At 44.8% G+C, this 23068-nt stretch overlaps 1 protein-coding gene across 2 annotated transcripts in view; it reads left to right on the forward strand.

The window, feature by feature from the left end:
• MMD (monocyte to macrophage differentiation associated) overlaps positions 1–23068 on the forward strand; it is an 81521-nt gene that overhangs the window by 47463 nt on the left and 10990 nt on the right. For both annotated transcript variants that reach the window (XM_075349720.1, XM_075349721.1), the window contains exons 3-5: positions 12715–12875; positions 13914–13988; positions 16386–16487. In XM_075349720.1, coding sequence (XP_075205835.1) covers positions 12715–12875; positions 13914–13988; positions 16386–16487 — 338 coding nt within the window. The remainder of the gene's footprint in view (positions 1–12714; positions 12876–13913; positions 13989–16385; positions 16488–23068) is intronic.

Raw genomic sequence — 23068 nt, forward strand, 5'->3', positions numbered from 1 at the left:
GTTAATTTCTTGTAAGAGCTCCATAATTGGGATACAAGCTCCTTTGTTGCCCATATAGAGCACTTCAGCATGCAGAAGAAAGTTTCCAGAGGTCCGTGGATGACTCCTCCACCTTCCCTGTAAAGATATCAGTGATGATAGGATGGAGAAAATTAATGAAAGATAAACAGAGGAAATCTCAGAATATAATGGCTCTACGTAGTGTCATAAACCTATAGGACCTCTCAGCACGAAATGTCCTGCACCTTCACACAACTGTATGTATGCTGGACAGTGGGACATTTGATCGTAAAGGTACCGTCACACATAACGAGATCACTAGCGAGATCGCAGCTGAGTCACGGTTTCTGTGACGCAGTAGCGATCCCGTTAGTGATCTCGTTATGGGTGACACCTACCAGCGATCAGGCCCCTGCTGTGAGATCGCTAGTCATTGCGGAATGGTCCAGGCCATTTTCTTCAAAGGCGATGTCCTGCTGGGCAGGCCACATCGCTGTGTTTGACACTGTGTGACAGGGTCACAGTGACTGCTGAGATCGTTATACAGGTTGCTACTGCGATCTGTATTGTTCCTGCATCGCTGGTAAGGTCTGACTGTGTGACATCTCACCAGCGACCTCCCAGCGACTTACCTGCGATCCCTATCAGGTCGCATCGTTTTCGGGATCGCTGGTAAGTTGTTGTGTGTGTGACTGGGCCTTAAGACCGAACCATACCTCATCTAGTTTACAATATACATTGGAATTCGAAGACCTGGCCACAAAGTTGTTCAGCCAGTGAGGGAAATTTTGAGATAACCTAGTTGATTAGATTCTCAATCTCTTCTAAGTGATAGGATGTCTTCTAGACGTCTTGTCAATGGCTAATTAGCCAATGATTATGACTAGCTGTAGACAAACCGGATTATAACCAACAAGCATGTTAAAGAGAACTTGTCACTTGCTCACAAAATTGAGTCTAGTAAAGATCTCTGAGCTCCCCTGATTCCTAAACTTTTTTTCTGTTTTGAGCTGTGAGGCTCCATTGCAGAGATATTCACATCTAATTATTCTGGAGCGCACTGTGTGAAACCTCTGCTTGTAGTGCAACTGTGCTTTTCATGACAGTCTTCTTTAGGGTCGTACGCTTTCACCCCTCCCTCCCAGACATCACCAATCACAACTCAGAATCATCTGACACTGCTTGATGGCTGGATAAGCTGCTGAGCTGTGATTGGCCGTGTCTGGGAGGGGGTGGTGAAAGTGCACGCCCCTAGAGGAGACCGTGAAGAAACGACCACACAGCACGCTCCAAAAGTAATATATGTAGCCCTAAACAATAAATAACTGCACAATCAGGGGAGATCACTAATTTTTAAAATCTTGTTTACCTTTTTGTTTTACTTTTTGAGCAACTGACTGTTCTTCAAAGTATTTATAAGATAAGAAACTGCATCATCCTTGATTCTTGTCTGTAAAAATAAACTTTCTTTCGCGCACGCTCAGGCAGATGATTAGCGCCTCTTCCTGTTGAGCAGCGCAATGCAGACTAGCTTTTTTGAGCATGTCGTGAAATCTGACTTCATAAGCATGGACCACCTGAAGAAGGGAGAATCCATCAGGCAGGGTAATTTCCCAAGAGAAATAAGAATAAGAAGGATTCAGTGACCGATAACATCTGTCCTCATAAAGCAGGAATGACTCATCTATCGATTAGATAAAGCGGTGGCTGTGTCTGCTCATCCTGTCACTTATCAGGCTGCACATGTCACAGTCATTCATTGTAATCCTAAATATAATGCTTCAGATGACGTCAACGTGGGGCTCTTATCCCTCAATCAGATGAAAGTGGTTCTCAATCCTGAGTCCTGATGAGAAAACTATCAAATAGCCAATCTATGAACCACATTTAGATTACTTTCTGGAGGATTTACCTTTTTTTACATCTTTTTTTTTTTTTTTTTACTTTTTAAAATGAATATACAGTGGATAAAAAAAGTATTTAGTCAGCCACCAATTGTGCAACTTCTCCCGCTTAAAAAGATGAGGCCTGTAATTGGCATCATAGGTAGACCCCCAACCATGAGAGACAAAATGAGAAAACAAATCCAGAAAATCACCTTGACTGATTTTGAAAAAAATTTTTTTCTGCAAATTATGGTAGAAAATAACTATCAAGTCACCTAAAAACATTTTTAGAATTCTGGCTCTGAGACTTGTAACTTCTTCTTTAAGAGGCTCCTCTGTCCTCCACTCATTACCTGTAGTAATGGCACCTGTTTGAACTTATCAGTATAAAAGACACCTCTCAAGAACCTCAAACAGTCACACTCCAAACTCTACTATGGTGAAGACCAAACAGCTTTCGAAGCACACTATAAACAAAATTGTAGCCCTGCACCAGGCAGGGAAACTGAATCTGCAGTAGGCAAGCAGTTTGGTGTGATGAAATCAACAGTGGGAGCAATAGTGAGAAAATGGAGTCAAAATGATCACAAGTTCAGTGAGCAAAAATCCCACAACCACACTGGGGACCTAGTGAATGACCTGCATAGAGCTGGGAACACCGTAACAAAAGCTACCTAAAGGCTAAAGGATCCTGCAGTGCCCAACTTGTTCTCCTGCTTAAGCTAGTACATGTCCTGGCCCATCTGAAGTTTGCTAGGGAACATTTGAATTATCCAGAAGATTATTATTTGCTGGAAACACAACTCTTGGTGTTTGGAGGAAACAGATTACTGAGTTGCATCCAAAGAACACCATACCTACTGTGAAGCATGAGGGTGGCAACATCATGCTTTGGGGCTGTTTCTCTGCAAAGGGACTAAGGCGACTTATCCGTGTACATGAAAGAATGAATGGGGCCATATATCTTGAGATTTTGAGTGCAAACGTCCTTCCATCAGCAAAGGCATTGAAGATGAAACGTGTCTGGGTCTTTCAGCATGATAATGATCCCAAGCACACCGCGTGTCTGGGTCTTTCAGCATGATAATGATCCCAAGCACACCGCCGGGGCAACGGAGTGGCTTTGTAAGAAGCATATGAAGGTCTTGGAGTGGCCTAGCCAGTCTCCAGATCTCAACCCCATAGAAAACCTTTGGAGGGAGTTGAAAGTCTGTGTTGCCCAGTGAGAGGCCTGAAACATCACTGCTCTAGAGGAGACCTGCTTGGAGGAACAACACCAACAGTGTGTGCCAACCTTGTGAAGACTTAGGGTGCTTTACACGCTGCGACATTGCTAACGATATATCGTCGGGGTCACATCGTTAGTGACGCACATCCGGCGCCGTTAGCGACATCACAGCGTGTGACACCAATGAGCGACGATCAACGAGCGCAAAAACGTGAAAAATCACTGCTCGTTGACACATCGTTCATTTCCTTAATATCGTTGCTGCTGCAGGTACGAGGTTGTTCGTCGTTCCTGTGGCAGCACACATCGCTATTTGTGATACCGCAGGAATGACGAACATCTCCTTACCTGCGTCCACCGGCAATGAGGAAGGAAGGAGGTGGGTGGCATGTTCTGGCCGCTCATCTCTGCCCCTCCTCTGCTATTGGACGGCTGCCGTGTGACGTCGCCTTGACGCCGAACGGACCGCCCCCTTAGAAAGGAGGCGAATTGCCGGCCAGAGCGACGTCGCAGGGAAGGTAAGTCCGTGTGACGGGTGTTAGCGATGTTGTGTGCCATGGGCAGCGATTTGCCCGTGACGCACAACCAACGGGGGCGGGTACACTCGCTAGCGATATCGGTACCGATATCGCAGCATGTAAAGTACCCTTTACAGAAAACGTTTGACCTCTGTCATTGCCAACAATAGATATATAACAAAATATTGAGATGAACTTTTGTTATTGACCAAATACTTATTTTCCACCAAAATTTGAAAAAATATCTTTCGAAATCAGACACTGTGATTTTCTGGATGTGTTTTCTCATTTTGTCTCTTAGTTGTGGTCTACCTATGATGTCAATTACAAGCCTCTCATCTTTTTAAGTAGGAGACATTGCACAATCGGTGCCTGACTAAATACTTTTTTCCCCCACTGTAATTGAAAATTAAATATTTTCAAAAAATCAAAAGTCGTAATTTAAAACTATTGCAGTAGAATAATTATTGGTTGGGAGGGAAGCCATAGCCTGTAAAGTGCAGCTGCATCTATCAGAGATGGTTCACAGGGTAAATGCCGGGAGTTCATATTTCCCTGCAGGTTATTATTGGATCAGCTAAAAGAATAATCTGCAAGTAAATAATGACTATATTAGGGAATTACTTTTTATGAAATTCATTATCTAAAGTACCTGCGAAGTTGAAGCTTTAGCTGTAATTTTGAGCCTTTGCCAGGGCTAGAGGCGAAGGGCTAAATCCTCTAGATTTGAGTAAGCTGAGAATTAAATTGTCACGTTTGGCCATATAAAAATACTGGGTATCAGAAGGAATATAATTTGTAAGCATCAGCCAAACAGATGAAAGATCAGCCCTTATCTGATGTGACATCCAGAGGTTCATGAGGAGGACATGTGCAGTAGACAGCGCTAGACATCCAGATAGAGGATAACGCAGGCAGACATATTTATTTGTTGTACCCACCCAGCAAACCGCCATCATTTGCTTCTGTCATTAATTTGGGCCAAAGATGACAGCTGAGGTGCAGACGTATACAGTGCTCTATGCTGCGCACACTGTCTGAAAAGGAGTAAAACTCTCAAGACTGAGCCCAGACAGCTCATAATGGACAGAACAGTAGGGATTATCAATCTATGACATTTTTGCAGAAACGCCACTACCATCACCAGTAAGGTAAGCAAGTTGCAATTAACTCACAGTGATAGTGCTGATGGGAATTTTATGAAGTGGCTTCATAAACAGCCGTAACTTAGACAAACACTACATAGGTGCCAAAAGCAATTTGGGACCTCACCCAAGTAGGGATTACTCAAACCAAAAATAATAACACAATGTCCTCCAGCGGTGAACCTCAGTGATCAGCGCTCATCTGAGAGGGAACCCACCAGCAGGTGTTCAATTTTCCTGCAGTGCCACTGCAGGAGAAAAAAGGTAGCACACCATGCTTAAAATCAGTTCCTTGTCTGTGTAATCTGCAGCTAATCCGGGGATGTCGGAGAGAAGTAAATGTTCTTTGTTGCTGTTCTCTTCTCTTATTTTATTCATTGAGGTCTAAAATGAGAAACACTACTAAGTAGTGATGGGCGAACCCGGACTGTAAAAGTCCGGATCCACACCGTTTCAAATGCACCTGCGTGCTGGATCCGGGCCCGGGTTTCCAGATATTGATCCGGATCCGGCACTTGAGAAATTAAAAAAAAATAAAGGAAAAACAAAATAAGAATGAAGCAAGCGCTTTTTTGACACGTGGACCCGTGGAAGCCTAACTTGTAGGCAAAACGGCCGTCGTCCTGTCCTAAGGAGCCGGCTCACAGCGCGTCTCCAGCCTTTCACCCTGCACCTACGTGAATAAAGATATACCCAGCACAGCGGATTTAGTGCGGTCTCTCTTCTTCCTCTTGGAAGCGCTTTACACTTATGAAGGCTTCAGCACTGCTTTCCTTCACTTCCTGGGCCGCTCATCATTGCTCAACCATATGGACTGCTTTCCCTGTCCACCGCCCATCCTGGCATCTGTGATTGGTTGCAGTCAGACGTGTCCCCAACCTGTGTAACAGCATCTGACTGCAACCAATCACAGACGCTGCCTGCAGGTCAGTATCGCAATGTATAAATAAATAAAACAATTGGTGTAGGGCCCCCCCATATTATGATACCCAGCACAGATAAAGGATACACCTATGATAATTGAGTATACAGATACAACAGCAGGGGATGACAGCTGCAGCTTTCTGTGGTAACACATTTCCTGACCCGAGGTTACACATTTATCCGCCTGAGGTAACAGAGGAGTGAGTGCTGCGTCTCCAGCCCTATGAGCTCATTGTAAATAAGTCAGGCAGGCACGATGCTTATGTCACTGACTTGATTTATGATGAGCTCACAGGACTGTTAACATGGCAGAAACACTAACTCCTGTGATAAAACAGACAGGGAAATGTGTTCCCTTCGAAAGTAGCTGCTGTGACCCCGTGCTGTTTCGTCTGTTTACTCACTTATCATAAGTGACCTGTGCTTCCTTTCCTGACCAGGAGCTGTGTCAGACATGGCAAATATCAGTACATAGCAGAAGCCCAATTATAAGATTATATCAGCACAGGAACCTTTTTTTTTTATTTTTAATGCATCCAATTACAAAACTTTTATTACTCTTCTTTTGATTAAAATGTATTTCATTCGTGGGATAGCGCCATTAAGATGCATGTTCTTCTTAATGAATTTTGCGCATCTTACTCAAGCTCACTCTTCATCAAAACTGGCTTTAATTGGGACTTTATTACAACAGCAGTCATAAAACACTTCATACTGTACTGCCACGGGTGCTCTTACTCCTGCCCTGTGATTCTTAATAAGTAAAGCCCCCGTCACATTTAGCGACTTACCAGCGATCCCGAAAACGATGCAACCTGATAAGGATCGCTGGTGAGATGTCACACAGTCAGACCTTACCATCGACTCAGTAACGATACAGGTCGCAGTAGCGACCTGTATAACGATCTCAGCAGTCACTGTGACCCTGTCACACAGTGTCAAACACAGTGATGTGGCCTGCCCAGCAGGACATCGCCTTTGAAGAAAATGGTCCAGGACATTCAGCAACGACCGGCGACTTCACAGCAGGGGCCAGGTCGTTGCTGGATGTCACACACAGCGACATCCCTAGCGAGATCGCTGCTGCGTCACAAAAACGTGACTCAGCAGCGTTGTCGCTAGTGATGTCGCTTAGTCACACGTGGCCTTTAGACTAGGATAAACATGATGCGATTTCCAGGCAGGAAACATGAAAATCCCTTCTAGAAGCAGTAGTACATGAGATGTATGTTGTTTTCCCATGGAATAAAACCATACGTGAGTCATGTAAACAATAACGGCCATTCACCTAATGGAATGTAAACTGCTGATGAGTAACTTCATCTCTTCATTTATCACATGGGTTGGGCAGTGGGTTTATTTGGATCCAAGTGGATGAGTGCGTATACACTTGAGAGGACCTGTCAGCGTTCGTGATAGGTCAGTAAATACTTGCATTTCCCATAAAATAACAACTCTGGATTCCCGTCTCATAACTGTGCAATGTGCTGTTCCTCCTCTATTATGCTACCTGGAAATTTATATAACAAAATAGCAATTGAACATTCCCTGTATACACTCTGGGGCTGTCTGCATTGGCTGAGCAATGTATGAAGCTACAGGCTCCCATACAGAATAGACCGACAGAACCTGCCGATATCGACAAGTTCAGACGACAGCCTAATGCTTAAGGGGTCTTTTGATCGATGACTTTAGGAAGATAAGCGTTCGGTATGTCCTATATTAAGGGGTCCCCTGATCGATGACTTTTGGGGATATAAGCATCCGGTATGTCAGATTTTCGTACTCCAAACCCTTTTTTTCCCCTCTGTAAGAGATAAGTCACCACCAAACATGTCTGTCGCAGGAGGGATCACACTAAACAGGAGCTCTGCTGGCTGAATGAGTGGCTGAATAATTGTTTAGCCATCAGCGATCTAAAGTATATGGAGGCTTTAGTCACACACTTGTTCTGCTGACATACAGTTAGGTCCAGAAATATTTGGACAGTGACACAATTTTCGCGAGTTGGGCTCTGCATGCCACCACATTGGATTTGAAATGAAACCTCTACAACAGAATTCAAGTGCAGATTGTAACGTTTAATTTGAAGGTTTGAACAAAAATATCTGATAGAAATTGTAGGAATTGTACACATTTCTTTACAAACACTCCACATTTTAGGAGGTCAAAAGTAATTGGACAAATAAACCAAACCCAAACAAAATATTTTTATTTTCAATATTTTGTTGCGAATCCTTTGGAGGCAATCACTGCCTTAAGTCTGGAACCCATGGACATCACCAAACGCTGGGTTTCCTCCTTCTTAATGCTTTGCCAGGCCTTTACAGCCGCAGCCTTCAGGTCTTGCTTGTTTGTGGGTCTTTCCGTCTTAAGTCTGGATTTGAGCAAGTGAAATGCATGCTCAATTGGGTTAAGATCTGGTGATTGACTTGGCCATTGCAGAATGTTCCACTTTTTAGCACTCATGAACTCCTGGGTAGCTTTGGCTGTATGCTTGGGGTCATTTGCAATCTGTACTATGAAGCGCCGTCCGATCAACTTTGTGGCATTTGGCTGAATCTGGGCTGAAAGTATATCCCGGTACACTTCAGAATTCATCCGGCTACTCTTGTCTGCTGTTATGTCATCAATAAACACAAGTGACCCAGTGCCATTGAAAGCCATGCATGCCCATGCCATCACGTTGCCTCCACCATGTTTTACAGAGGATGTGGTGTGCCTTGGATCATGTGCCGTTCCCTTTCTTCTCCAAACTTTTTTCTTCCCATCATTCTGGTACAGGTTGATCTTTGTCTCATCTGTCCATAGAATACTTTTCCAGAACTGAGCTGGCTTCATGAGGTGTTTTTCAGCAAATTTAACTCTGGCCTGTCTATTTTTGGAATTGATGAATGGTTTGCATCTAGATGTGAACCCTTTGTATTTACTTTCATGGAGTCTTCTCTTTACTGTTGACTTAGAGACAGATACACCTACTTCACTGAGAGTGTTCTGGACTTCAGTTGATGTTGTGAACGGGTTCTTCTTCACCAAAGAAAGTATGCGGCGATCATCCACCACTGTTGTCATCCGTGGACGCCCAGGCCTTTTTGAGTTCCCAAGCTCACCAGTCACCATTCCTTTTTTCTCAGAATGTACCCGACTGTTGATTTTGCTACTCCAAGCATGTCTGCTATCTCTGATGGATTTTTTCTTTTTTTTCAGCCTCAGGATGTTCTGCTTCACCTCAATTGAGAGTTCCTTAGACCGCATGTTGTCTGGTCACAGCAACAGCTTCCAAATGCAAAACCACACACCTGTAATCAACCCCAGACCTTTTAACTACTTCATTGATTACAGGTTAACGAGGGAGACGCCTTCAGAGTTAATTGCAGCCCTTAGAGTCCCTTGTCCAATTACTTTTGGTCCCTTGAAAAAGAGGAGGCTATGCATTACAGAGCTATGATTCCTAAACCCTTTCTCCGATTTGGATGTGAAAACTCTCATATTGCAGCTGGGAGTGTGCACTTTCAGCCCATATTATATATATATATAATTGTATTTCTGAACATGTTTTTGTAAACAGCTAAAATAAAACTTGTGTCACTGTCCAAATATTTCTGGCCCTGACTGTATATGCCTTCATTCAATCAGCTTTATTTTCAGTCTTTTGTGTTGTCCCTGTGTGCAGCAGATGGAACACTGTGATTGTAATGATCTATTGTCAAGTCTGTTAAGTTAAGGATTTACATTACAACAGGATCAGAATTGCCATGAGTACATTCATACTTAATCAGAATCACCATCATCACATGCACAAGAATACAGCAACAGAATCATCCTCAGTTCATGAGTACATACATAATCAGAACCACAATCAGCACATGTACAAAAATGCAGCAACAGAATCATCCTTAGTACATGAGTACATCACCCCTACACTGTCCTTCTAATGATATATGGCCTTCACACTATCTTCTCCTATAAAATATTGCCTCCACGCTGTCCCCTTTTTATGTACTGTCTGGCACACAGCTCCCCTTATGAACTATAACAACCATATTATCCAACCTTATGATATACAAGACCCACATTGTTTTTCCTTAAAGGGAAGGTGCTGCATTTTTTTTTTATTTTTGTATTAATAATAGAGATTATTTAATAATTTATTTTTTAATACAAAATTAAATACATTGTTTATTTAGTTATAATTTAATTCTATTTTTACTCAACTACTGGGGGCTGCCATCTTGGATTTGCCCATCTTGAATTTGCTGTGTGCTTTTTGCTCTAATATGGCAGACCCTTTGCATAAAGGCTGACAGTCGCGCTCCGACCCTATATATATATTATAACTGCCACACAGCCGCTCTTATGAAGTCTACACACCACACCATCCTCCTTTTATGAACAATTATTTCCAAACTATCTCCACTTCATGCTATCAATATATCCAGACTTTCACACTATCCACCCCCCTCCCACATGCTGCCCACTGTCTATATTGTGGTACCTCTATACAGTGCGTTACCCCTTATATATACTGTGCCCTCTCTTCAGTGTCCCTCTCCATACGGTGTGCCTTTTTCAAACTGTCGTCCCCATACGCTGCCCTCTTCCTGTGCTGTGTTTTTACGCTATCCTTCACTCTTTATGCTGAACACCCCGCACCCCCTATAGTAAAATTCCCCAGTATCTTCAGCTTCTTAACTTCTCCCAATTCTCCCATGGCCTCTCTGCCACTGCACATTGGTTTTCCTTTGACCACGGAAGCGCAGATGCACTTTCATCTTCATTTGCATTTCTATCTTCAGGACATGCATATAAATTAATGCAATCCCCTCCCCTAGAATGACAATTTTGTTATTTGGTATAGTGGAAGAGAGGGGTATTTTATTTACTTTTATTCAGGGCAGTGCTGGAGCTTGCCGCTGTAGGCACAGGCCTCTTGGGCTTAGTGACAAAGCCCCATTAACTGTACTCTGGAACATATTCTGATTAAAAGACGACCACCATAGACCTCTTGTAACTACAAACAAAAGAGCTTTTGGCCAAAAAGAAAGATGGGTGATTTGCTTTTAACATTGATGTTAATTTGGTAGCAATGTGGGCCACAAATAATACTAATACCGAAGGCAGCTTTTATATCTGCAGCATTGCTAAAACAGGAGGATAACAATCTTGTTCTGCCACCAGCTATAGTGGAACGGTTTGTCTCTCTCATACAGTAATTTATAGGTGCATTTCATTAAGATAGATCTCATGGTAAAAGGGAAAATGGGACATTTTCTCGTAAAGAGTTATAAAATAAGCGTATTACTTATATAATTGACACCGTTGTCTTGCAGAAATTGGATAATGGGTGACACAAAAAAAGTCTGCTAGGTAAAGGGGATGGAAAAGATAAATATATATGTATATGCGTATGATGTAGATAAAATATACATATTCTAGTAATGTAAAATTCATGTGCATAGGCCCGCAAGGAACAAGTAGATGTATGTTGCACTGTACAATAGGTCGCAGATTCGCATGTCTGACTTTTGAAGATCAACATAAAGATCTAGTGAGCACTACCATGCTTTGTACTTGGAACAATTAGTAATGAGCGAGCACTACCATGCTCGGTACTCGTAATGATTAGTGATTAGTGAGCACTACCATGCTCGGGTGCTCAGTACTCGTAAGGATTAGTGATGAGTGAGCACTACCATGCTCTGGTGCTCGGTACTCGTAATGATTAGTGATGAGTGAGCACTACCAATAGTCTTATCTCCCTGGAGTATTTACTGACCAGGGTACATTACAGTGAGTTTCTTGCATTGCTGAGCAAACCTTTCTCTTACCACTTTCCTAGAATCCACTGGTTGAGTCACTTCTGTTTCGGCATTGTTTGTACTGAGAATCAAGAGGAGAGCGACCTTATAAACAGTATGATAATGCTATCAGAGTTATATAGAGGAATTAAGATTAATAGGAATAAAGTGTAAGAAGCTGAATTGGCCAAGTCCAAAGTTGAAGCAAAACTAATGCTGGGTTCACACATAGCGACGCAGCAGCGATCACGACAGGCGACCTGACCTTATTAGGATCGCTGCTGCGTCGTTACATGGTCGCTGGTGAGCTGTCAAACAGGCAGATCTCACCAGTGACCAGCCCCCAGCGACGGGTGGAAGTGGTGCTGCGCTTGGTAACTAAGGTAAATATCGGGTAACCAAGGGCTTGGTTACCCGATATTTACATTGGTTACCAGCGCACACCGCTTAGCGCTGGCTCCCAGCACGCCAGAGTACACATCGGGTTAATAAGCAAACCCTTGCTTATTTACCCGATGTGTACTCTGGCGTGCAGGGAGCAGGGAGCCGGCAGCACAGGCAGCGTGAGAGCGGCGGACGCTGGTAACTAAGGTAAATATCGGGTAACCAAGGAAAGGGCTTCCCTTGGTTACCCGATGTTTACCTTGGTTACAGCTTACCGCAGGCTGCCGGAAGCTGGCTCCCTGGTCGCTTCAGTTCGTCGCTCTCTTACTGTGATACACAGCAATGTTTGCTTCACAACGGGAAAGCAACGAGCAAAAAATGAAGCTGGACATTCAGCAACGAGCGGCGACCTCCCAGCAGGGGCCAGCTACTTGCTGGATGTTACACACAGCGACGGGACGTCACTGCTACGTCACAGAAAATAGTGACGTAGCAGCGAAGTCGTTGTCACCGTCGCTGTGTGTGACACCACCTTAAAGCACCTACTAAACAATCTATAAAAGGGGTTGTATAAAATTGGAAAAGAGACTGCTTCCCTCTTCCAGTAATGTACCACTGATTTCCTTTGTGTCTGGCAGCTCAGTCCCTTCACTACATATCAATGTTGTTTCCTTATATTGTCGTTAGGCCGTATTTTCATCAAATATGGCAATATATTGTATATGTTTACTAAACTTGTATTTTTATTAACGTATAGTAGATGCAATGTCGGATAAGAAACCCTTATGCCTCTCGTCTGTGTATAATCCTTTCCGAATGTCTGTCTTTCAGTTCCTCATCGTCCCATCTATTGTGGGAAGTGCTTTATTACACCGCATGTCAGATGATCGTTGGGAAAAGATAACAGCATGGATTTACGGAATGGGCTTGTGTGCCCTTTTTATTGTGTCCACTGTGTTTCACATAGTTACGTGGAAGAAGAGTCATCTTAGGTTTGTATTTCTGTGATGAGTCCATTATTGTCATCCTAAGGGTTAAAGGGATCCTCTGAGAATCCTCTGCACCCCAAATCCATTTAGATGACTGTGAAACCTTATAAAAGGTAAGCAAGTTGATCCCTAAAGTGATGCTCCAGCAGGGAGGTATCACATTGTGAGGTTCTCTATGGAAGTGCATTGGTTTGTGAGAATGCACTTACAGCTCCTCAGCCTCACATTGTATCTCCTGCCTAGCACCACCCTCCTCTGCCTGATTGACAGGATAATGACTCCAGTATATGTATGGGAAGGAGGGAATACAGCATGAGGCAGGGAATACAACGTGAGGCTGAGGAGCTGTAAGTGCATCTTCAGGCCCCAATATATGGAACTTCAAAATATGATTGATCACTGCTGGGACATCGCTTTGGGGTCAAAAAGAGATCAACTTTGCTTCACTTTTAATTGGCTACATAGACATGAACATGGTTTAACTTTCATTTGGTCCATGATATAACTGACTGGGCCATTTGTTTTAGCCGTTATCAGTCAACTTTCTTAGCACTGGGACAGAACATTGCCGTTTACCTGGATATAGGTGATGGACTGAATGTGCTTTACTCATTCTTTGAGTCATTGGGGCTTCACCCACTGATGCAAAACAAATGAAGGAATTAACCTTAGTGACAGATCGGGTCACAGCACAGTTCCAATTCTTTATTTGCATTTGTTTTTATGATCTACTTTTATTGTTTGTTCTAGGTTTATTACCTGCCTCTTCTAAACAATCGCTCTGTAGACCGTGGAGTGTCATCCCCATGCTTAGCTTTTACAGGCTGTCATTTTTCTAGCGCTCTTGTAAGCTGGCATTCGACAATGGAGCTCACCACACTTTTTTTTTTTCCATACCTTTTGACTTTGTCAATGAGCTCCCTGGAGCGTTGTCACCAAGCAGAAGAACAATTGGCAACTTTCCCTAATGTTCTCCATTATTTATGTGACAGCAGATCAGTTACACAACTGTCCTGATGAGCTTTCTTTTCTTGTTTCCAGAACTGTAGAGCACTGTTTCCACATGTGTGACAGGATGGTCATCTACTTTTTCATTGCGGCATCCTATGCACCATGGTGGGTATTGAAGGTTCACATTACTGAGTGTTAATGCCAAATATGTCACCTGCATGTAGTATTCAGGATGGTTTCATTCCCTATTGCTTTATTTTTATTTGTATTAATTCCCTTTATATTTGGTAGATATGTTCCCTAATCCCTTTTTTTAAGTAAAATGCCATTGAAAGTTACCATGGTTAAATATGTTTGCCTTCTTCTAAAGGGTATTGTGCTATAGAGAAAAACAAACTGGGCAGATTGATACATAGCGGATTAAATAAGTATTGAACACGTAACCAATTTTCTAGGTAACTTTATTTCTAAAGGTGCTATTGACATAAAATTCTCACCAGATGTCGTTAATAACCCATCTAATCCACAGGCAGATAAAACAAGTCATAAATGTCCATAAAATATGTAATGTGTAATAATGAGAAATAACAGAGGAAAAAGTATTGATCGTGCTTTTTAAAATTTAAATAATGCTTAGTAAAAAATCCTTTGTTGGTTATGATACCTTCAAGACTCCTCCAGTATGGAGAAACGAGTCGCATGCATTGCTCAGGTGTGATTTTTGGTCCATCCGTCCACACAAACACTCTTCAAATCCTGAAGGTCCCGTGTGCTCCTTCTATGAATTTCGAGCTTTATAATTCCTTCCATAAACTTTCTCTTGGATTCAGGTCCGGTGATTGGCTGGACCATTTCAGCAGCTTTATTTTCTTTCTCTGAAACCAATTGAGACTTTCCTTGGCTTTGTGTTTTGGTATCTTTTTCTTGCTGAAATGTCCAACATATTCACCATACTAGTAGATGGCAGCCAATTTTTTTCAAGAATGTCTCAGTACATTGTCCATTCATCTTACCTTCAAAGACATGAAATTTGCCAGTGCCGTATGCTTAAATACAGCCCCACACCGTAATGTTCCCACCTCCAAACTTTGTTCTTGGTATGATGTTAAAGGCCCCAAACATGGTGTGTATTATGGCCTTCAAAGAGTTACATTTTGGTCTCATCTGATCAGACTATATTTGCCCAGTATTTCATAGGCTTCTCCAAATGTTGTTGAGCATACTTTGAACGCACTTGAACGTGCTTTTTGTTCAGTAATGGAGTCTTGCATGGTGAGTGTGCATACAGGCCACGGAGGATAAATGCATTACTTATTGTTTTCTTTTAAACAATTGTACCTGCCAATTGCCGATCATTCTGTAACTTTCAACAGGAGCTCCTTGTCTCTTGGACAACTCTTCTGATAATTATTTTCCACTCCTCTGTCTGCAGTCTTGCAGGGAGCACCTGGCCATGGCCAGTTTTTTGTGAAATTATATTCTTTCCACTTCCGGATTATGCAAAGTGGGAAACATTTCCTAGAAAGGAAGATAGACAGGGGGTGCTTTTCTAGGTGCAGTATTTTGTGATCACAAGGAGTGCTTGCATGGTAATGCACTCACCTTGGGGTAAAATGGATCGTGCATGTAATCTGGGGAACCAGTCTATCTGGCGGCGGCTGGTTGGCCCCCCTGAATTGGAGTCCTTTCCTGGGCTCCGAGCAGAAAACCAAAAGACAAAAGGAGAAGGGTGGTCTGCACACAATCCAGTGGTTTAGAGGTATAGGTACGAAATGACCAGATCAGGTCATTTTGTACCTATACGCCTAAGCCACCGGATTATGCACGGACCGCCCTTCTTTTGTCTTTCACTTTCAAATTATGGCACCACTACTGCTCACTTGAACCTTTTTGTAGTTTAGAAATGCTTCTGTTACCAATACCATCAGTATGTTTTACAACAATAAGGTTGTGAAGGTCTTGAGACGGCTCACTGGCTTAACCTATTATGAGATGTTTCTTGTGTGGCACCTTGTTAATGAGGCACCCTTTTCATAGGCCATCAGTTAAACTAGCTAATATTATTTTTCACTGTCCGGATTGCTTTCTAATTACTGATAGATTTCTGCTGGTGTCATGATTTTTTTCATAGCTTTTTGCGCCTCATCTGGTGAGAAATTCTTGTCAATACCACCATTACAAATATATTTACTTAGAAAATTGGGGATGTGTTCAATACTTATTTCAGCTACTGTATATAGTTTTGTGCAAATAGATTGAGTATAACTTGAAATATATTCTTTGAGGCTACATTCCCACAATGAGCATTTGGTGACTATTTGATAATGTAGATTTTATGCAACATTTCTCCTATGTATATGAATGCTGTCCTACATATTATCCTGAATCACCACATTAGTTTCTTTTTGTAGACACTAGTCCCTAATGACTGACGTCATATTTCCATTGTTACTTTATTAGCTTTTGATTTTAGTAACCTATAATTATTCTGTCTTCTGTAATCTCCGGCATAAGCGGAAGGTGACTGCATTCTAACCTATTAATGTTTCCTCCTGTATCCAGGTTAAATCTTCGAGAACTGGGACCCATGGCCGCTCACATGAGGTGGTTTATTTGGTTGATGGCTGCAGGTGGAACGGTTTATGTGTTTCTCTACCATGAAAGGCAAGTTGTCCCTTTTTATACTTTTGTTTTATGTATTTTCTCCATCAGTGTGTACTTTTATATCATCACTATGGCTCAGTAGTTAGCACTGTTACCTTGTAACATTGAGGACACAAAGGATATTTGCATGGACTTACCATTTCTATATGTATTGTAATGTGATGGAATCTTAGCAAACACATTAAACCCTATATCCTTGGTGAAACATTTTTTCAACTGACTTTTATACCTAATGTATACAATATATCACTTAAGTCGACCTATGACCACATTTCATTGTAGAAATGGTCTAAATGATTAAATTGACCTCCTAAACCTGATGGGATTGGCGTCCTTACTTTGAAAATCCATGTTGGAATGCCTGTATAATGCTTTTTAGAAGTAAGGATGCCCATCTTTTAGGAACATTGTTTACTTTTGCAGCTATTTTTTCTAGTGTCCGCTAAGCCCAAGGAGAGACTCCTCCACCCTTCAATAAGTGCCTGGCATATAGATAGACTTGCATGCTAACACAAATTTTTCATAGACTTGGCAAATCAGAGCTAGCTTATCTGAAGCCCCTCTATCTTCCCTTGTTGTGGCGTCGATAAAAACGTAAGCAGTAGAGCAAGAACAAAAGTCGTTTTAGGCTCATGTCTGCAATACAAACCGGTTTTCCACCCCCATCCTTTGCCCAAAAACTGAACGTAGGTGCCTTGGAGCTTTTTGTCAGCCCTAGGTATAACAATAGGCCCAAAAGGTATAACAATAGGGCATATGTCTCCTAAAATTAAAAATATATTGTTTTATTATTATTGTATTATTATTATATTGCACAACTGTACCGTGGGGTCATAATGACCCCACTGTCCTTTATGGTTACCGTATATAGCTATAAGCGAAAACGAGTAAGACTAAAAATGGCACATTCAATAAGTCAGTTGAACCTTCATAATAAAATATATAAGATGGCATAATCGCGTGGAACAACATGTGTTGGCAGCTACATATACAATCTGTATGGGGTCACATTGACCCAATGGTACCAGAAAAGGGTCTTCCCACAAAGTTAATTTTAAAGTTCATTAGATAGTTCAATGGATCTTGGAAATATAATGATTTCCACAATTGGATGTTTTTAAAAAAAATAAATAAATGTTTTTGTGCTGAGATAATCTTATATATGTGCCCCTGCTGTGTACTGTGTAATGGCCATGTCTGACCGTACAGGGACATGGTCTGATTATATCACATATCTAGGGCAGGGAAGGACACAAGAGACTATAAAGGCATTACAGCATGGGATCATAGCTGATTCTTTTTGTGAGGGAAAACATTTTCCTGCCTGTTTTTAAAAACTGTTTTACCTCAAAGAAAGAAGTATTATTGTTCAAAATTCTATTGATTAAAATTAACTTTGTAGGAAATTCTCATTAAAGGGAACCTGTTGGGTGCAATATGTACTTAGGACCACGAGCAGTTCTGGGTGCATATTGCTAATCCCTGCCTAACCGTCCCTGTATACACTAGCATAGATAAAGGGATCTTTAGAAAAAGTATTTCTAAAGCTCCTTTATGATATGCTAATGAGGCCAGCGACTAGTTATGAGGGCGTTACTTCCCTTGGCTAGTTGGCCCCCTTAGCATGTAAGCACGGCACTGTGGACGTACTAATATACTAATGAATGCACAGTTTCAGAGGCATGGTCACTCTCCCCTTTCTGCTACCACTGCTAGTTTCTTTGTCGCTCCATTGGGAGACCCAGACAATTGGGTGTATAGCTTCTGCCTCCGGAGGCCACACAAAGTACTACACTAAAAAGTGTAAAGCCCCTCCCCTTCTGCCTATACACCCCCCGTGCATCACGGGCTCCTCAGTTTTTATGCTTTGTGCGAAGGAGGCTGACATCCACGCATAGCTCCACATCTTAGCAGCAGCTGCTGACTATGTCGGATGGAAGAAAAGAGGGCCCATAACAGGGCCCCCAGCATGCTCCCTTCTCACCCCACTCTGGTCGGCGGTGTTGTTAAGGTTGAGGTACCCATTGCGGGTACATAGGCAGGAGCCACATGCTGTTTTCCTTCCCCATCCCTTAAGGGCTCTGGGTGAAGTGGGATCCTAATCGGTCTCCAGGCACGGGGACCGTGCTCCCTCCGCAGCCCCTGGGGAATCTGCTGGACAGGAGCCGGGTATCGTCAGGGACAAGGCCCTGCTACTGTGAGGTACTCTGTGTCCCCCTGGGGGACCGCGCATGGAGCGCTTGTGCCATACACACTGCAGCACTGCTGGGTGTGTTAGTGCGCCGGGGACTACCGCGCCGGCCGCGCTTATTTGCCGGCCGCGCTTATAACTTTAGTCCCCGGCTTTTGCGGCCTAGTATCGCATATTCCCGCCCCCAGGCCTGCCAGTCAGGGGAAGGGCGGGACGCTGCACAGGACGTCAGCGCTGAGGGCTGGAGCATACTTTGTATCCTCCTCCCCCCTCACTCAGCACAGTGGGGCACCAGATTCCCGCACTTTCTAGGGCACGCCCACGGCCCCCTCCTCCCCACAGAACGCCGGCAGCCATTCCTGTCAGCACTTCTGACGCTGGAGAGGAGAGACAACACGGCTCTGGGAGGCCCAGGCAGGGAATCTGGTGATCACACAACCGCTTTGAGCGGTCGGTAAGCAGCACCTGAGGTGCTGGCCCCACTGAGTGCCGAAGTGTACATATATATATATGCTTATATGCTATACATTTACACTGTACGGTCGCACTGTTGATTTTTGGCTATATACCCTCCTGGATTGTACTCAGAGGAGACAACAGCATGTCGTCCACAAAAAGCAAGGGTGCCAAAGCACAGGCTTACTTTGCAACCTGTACCTCATGTGCGGCTATACTACCGGCAGGTTCCACAGACCCTCATTGTGTGCAATGCTCGGCCCCTGTGGCACTTACTCAGCCGGAGCCTCTGCTACTAGTGGCCCAGGTGGAACCACCTGCTACCACTGTCCAGGTGACAGGGACGGAGTTTGCAGTATTTGCTGACAAACTGTCTGAGAGTATGGATAAATGGTCTGCTAAGATACTAAAAGCCTTACAGTCCAGACCGGTGACTCAGGCCCCGGGCACTGTTGAATCATTGACCCCAGGCCCCCCTCAATTGGAGCAGCAAAGTGCTCCTGGGGTGACCCATAGGTCCCAGGGTGAGGTCTCTGACACGGACCGCAGTCCCAGGCCGCCTAAGCGGGCTCGCTGGGAAATTCCCTCGACTTCATCACACTGTTCAGGGTCTCAGCAGGAGGACTCTCTGGAAGATGAAGCGGAGGTAGCAGATCAGGATTCTGATCCTGAGGCCGCTCTCAACCTAGATACACCTGAAGGTGACGCCATAGTGAATGACCTTATAGCGACCATCAATCAGGTGTTGGATATTTCTCCCCCAGCTCCTACAATTGAGGAGTCAGCTTCTCAGCAGGAGAAATTCCGTTTCAGGTTTCCCAAGCGTACAATGAGTACGTTTCTGGATCACTCTGACTTCAGAGAGGCAGTCCAGAAACACCGAGCTTGTCCAGATAAGCGTTTTTCCAAGCGCCTTAAGGATACACGTTATCCCTTCCCCCCTGACGTTGTCAAGGGCTGGGCTCAGTGTCCTAAGGTGGATCCTCCAGTCTCCAGACTGGCGGCTAGATCCATAGTTGCAGTGGAAGATGGGGCTTCACTCAAAGATGCCACTGACAGACAGATGGAGCTATGGTTGAAATCCATCTATGAAGCTATCGGCGCGTCTTTTGCTCCAGCATTCGCAGCCGTATGGGCACTCCAAGCTATCTCAGCTTGTCATGCGCAGATTAATACAGTCACACGTACATCTGCTCCGCAAGTGGTGTCTTTAACCTCTCAGGCGTCGGCGTTTGCGTCCTACGCCATTAATGCTGTCCTGGACTCTGCGAGCCGTACGGCGGTAGCTTCCGCCAATTCGGTGGCAGTCCGCAGGGCCATGTGGCTACGTGAATGGAAGGCAGACTCTGCTTCCAAAAAGTTCTTAACCGGTTTGCCATTTTCTGGCGACCGCCTGTTTGGTGAGCGATTGGATGAAATCATTAAACAATCCAAGGGAAAGGACTCATCCTTACCCCAGTCCAAACCAAACAGACCTCAACAACGGAAGGTACAATCGAGGTTTCTGTCCTTTCGGCCCGCGGGCAGGTTTCAATTCTCCTCGTCCAAAAGGCGTCAGAAGGATCAGAGGAACTCCGATTCATGGCGGTCTAAGTCACGTCCTAAAAAGACCGCCGGAAGAACCGCTCCCAAAGCGGCCTCCTCATGACTTTCGGCCTCCTCACACCGCATCCTCGGTCGGTGGCAGGCTTTCCCGCTTTGGCGACGCCTGGCTGCCACAGGTAAAAGACCGATGGTTGAGAGACATTCTATCTCACGGTTACAGGATAGAGTTCAGCTCTCGTCCTCCGACTCGATTCTTCAGAACATCTCCGCCCCCCGAGAGAGCCGATGCTCTTCTTCAGGCGGTGTGCACTCTGAAGGCAGAAGGAGTGGTGATCCCTGTTCCTCTTCAGCAACAGGGTCACGGTTTTTACTCCAACTTGTTCGTGGCGCCGAAAAAGGACGGATCCTTCCGTCCTGTTCTGGACCTAAAACTGCTCAACAAACACGTAAAAACCAGGCGGTTCCGGATGGAATCGCTCCGCTCCGTCATCGCCTCAATGTCCCAAGGAGATTTCCTGGCATCAATCGACATCAAAGATGCTTATCTCCACGTACCGATTGCACCAGAGCATCAGCGCTTCCTGCGTTTCGCCATAGGGGACGAACACCTTCAGTTCGTGGCACTGCCTTTCGGCCTGGCGACAGCCCCACGGGTCTTCACCAAGGTCATGGCAACAGTGGTAGCAGTCCTACACTCTCAGGGACACTCGGTGATCCCTTACTTAGACGATCTGCTTGTCAAGGCACCCTCTCAAGTGGCATGCCAACACAGCCTGAACATTGCTCTGGAGACTCTCCAGAGTTTCGGGTGGATCATCAATTTTCCAAAGTCAAATCTGACACCGGCCCAATCACTGACATATCTTGGCATGGAGTTTCATACTCTCTCAGCGATAGTGAAGCTTCCGCTGGACAAACAGCGTTCACTACAGACAGGGGTGCAATCTCTCCTTCAAGGCCAGTCACACCCCCTGAGGCGCCTCATGCACTTCCTAGGGAAGATGGTAGCAGCAATGGAGGCAGTTCCTTTTGCGCAGTTTCATCTGCGTCCACTTCAATGGGACATTCTCCGCAAATGGGACAGGAAGTCGACGTCCCTCGACAGGAACGTCTCCCTTTCGCGGGCAGCCAAGGCTTCCCTTCAGTGGTGGCTTCTCCCCACTTCTCTGTCGAAGGGGAAATCCTTCCTGCCCCCATCCTGGGCTGTGGTCACGACGGACGCGAGCCTGTCAGGGTGGGGAGCGGTCTTCTCCACCACAGGGCTCAAGGTACTTGGACTCAGACAGAGTCCTCCCTTCAGATCAATGTTCTGGAGATAAGGGCAGTGTATCTTGCCCTAAAGGCGTTCCAGCCGTGGCTGGAAGGCAAGCAGATCCGAATTCAGTCGGACAACTCCACAGCGGTGGCATACATCAACCACCAAGGCGGAACACGCAGTCGGCAAGCCTTCCAGGAAGTCCGGCGGATTCTGCTGTGGGTGGAAGCCACAGCCTCCACCATATCCGCAGTTCACATCCCGGGCGTAGAAAACTGGGAAGCAGACTTTCTCAGTCGCCAGGGCATGGACGCAGGGGAATGGTCCCTTCACCCGGACGTGTTTCAGGAGATCTGTTGCCGCTGGGGGATGCCGGACGTCGACCTAATGGCGTCCCGGCACAACAACAAGGTCCCGACATTCATGGCACGGTCTCAAGATCACAGAGCTCTGGCGGCAGACGCCTTAGTTCAGGATTGGTCGCAGTTTCAACTCCCTTATGTGTTTCCTCCTCTGGCACTGTTGCCCAGAGTGTTACGCAAGATCAGGTCCGACTGCCGCCGCGCCATCCTCGTCGCTCCAGACTGGCCGAGGAGGTCGTGGTACCCGGATCTGTGGCATCTCACGGTGGGCCAACCGTGGGCACTACCAGACCGACCAGACTTGCTGTCTCAAGGGCCGTTTTTCCATCTGAATTCTGCGGCCCTCAACCTGACTGTGTGGCCATTGAGTCCTGGATCCTAGCGTCTTCAGGGTTATCTCAAGAGGTCATTGCCACTATGAGACAGGCTAGGAAACCAACGTCCGCCAAGATCTACCACAGGACGTGGAGGATATTCTTATCTTGGTGCTCTGATCAGGGTTTTTCTCCCTGGCCATTTGCCTTGCCCACTTTTCTTTCCTTCCTTCAATCCGGATTGGAAAAAGGGTTGTCGCTCGGCTCCCTTAAGGGACAAGTCTCAGCGCTCTCTGTGTTTTTTCAGAAGCGCCTAGCCAGACTTCCACAGGTACGCACGTTCCTGCAGGGGGTTTGTCACATAGTCCCTCCTTACAAGCGGCCGTTAGAACCCTGGGATCTGAACAGGGTGCTGATGGCTCTTCAGAAACCACCTTTCGAGCCAATGAAGGATATTT

This window comes from Anomaloglossus baeobatrachus, chromosome 5 (genome assembly GCF_048569485.1).
Source record: "Anomaloglossus baeobatrachus isolate aAnoBae1 chromosome 5, aAnoBae1.hap1, whole genome shotgun sequence".
NCBI lineage: Eukaryota > Metazoa > Chordata > Amphibia > Anura > Aromobatidae > Anomaloglossus > Anomaloglossus baeobatrachus.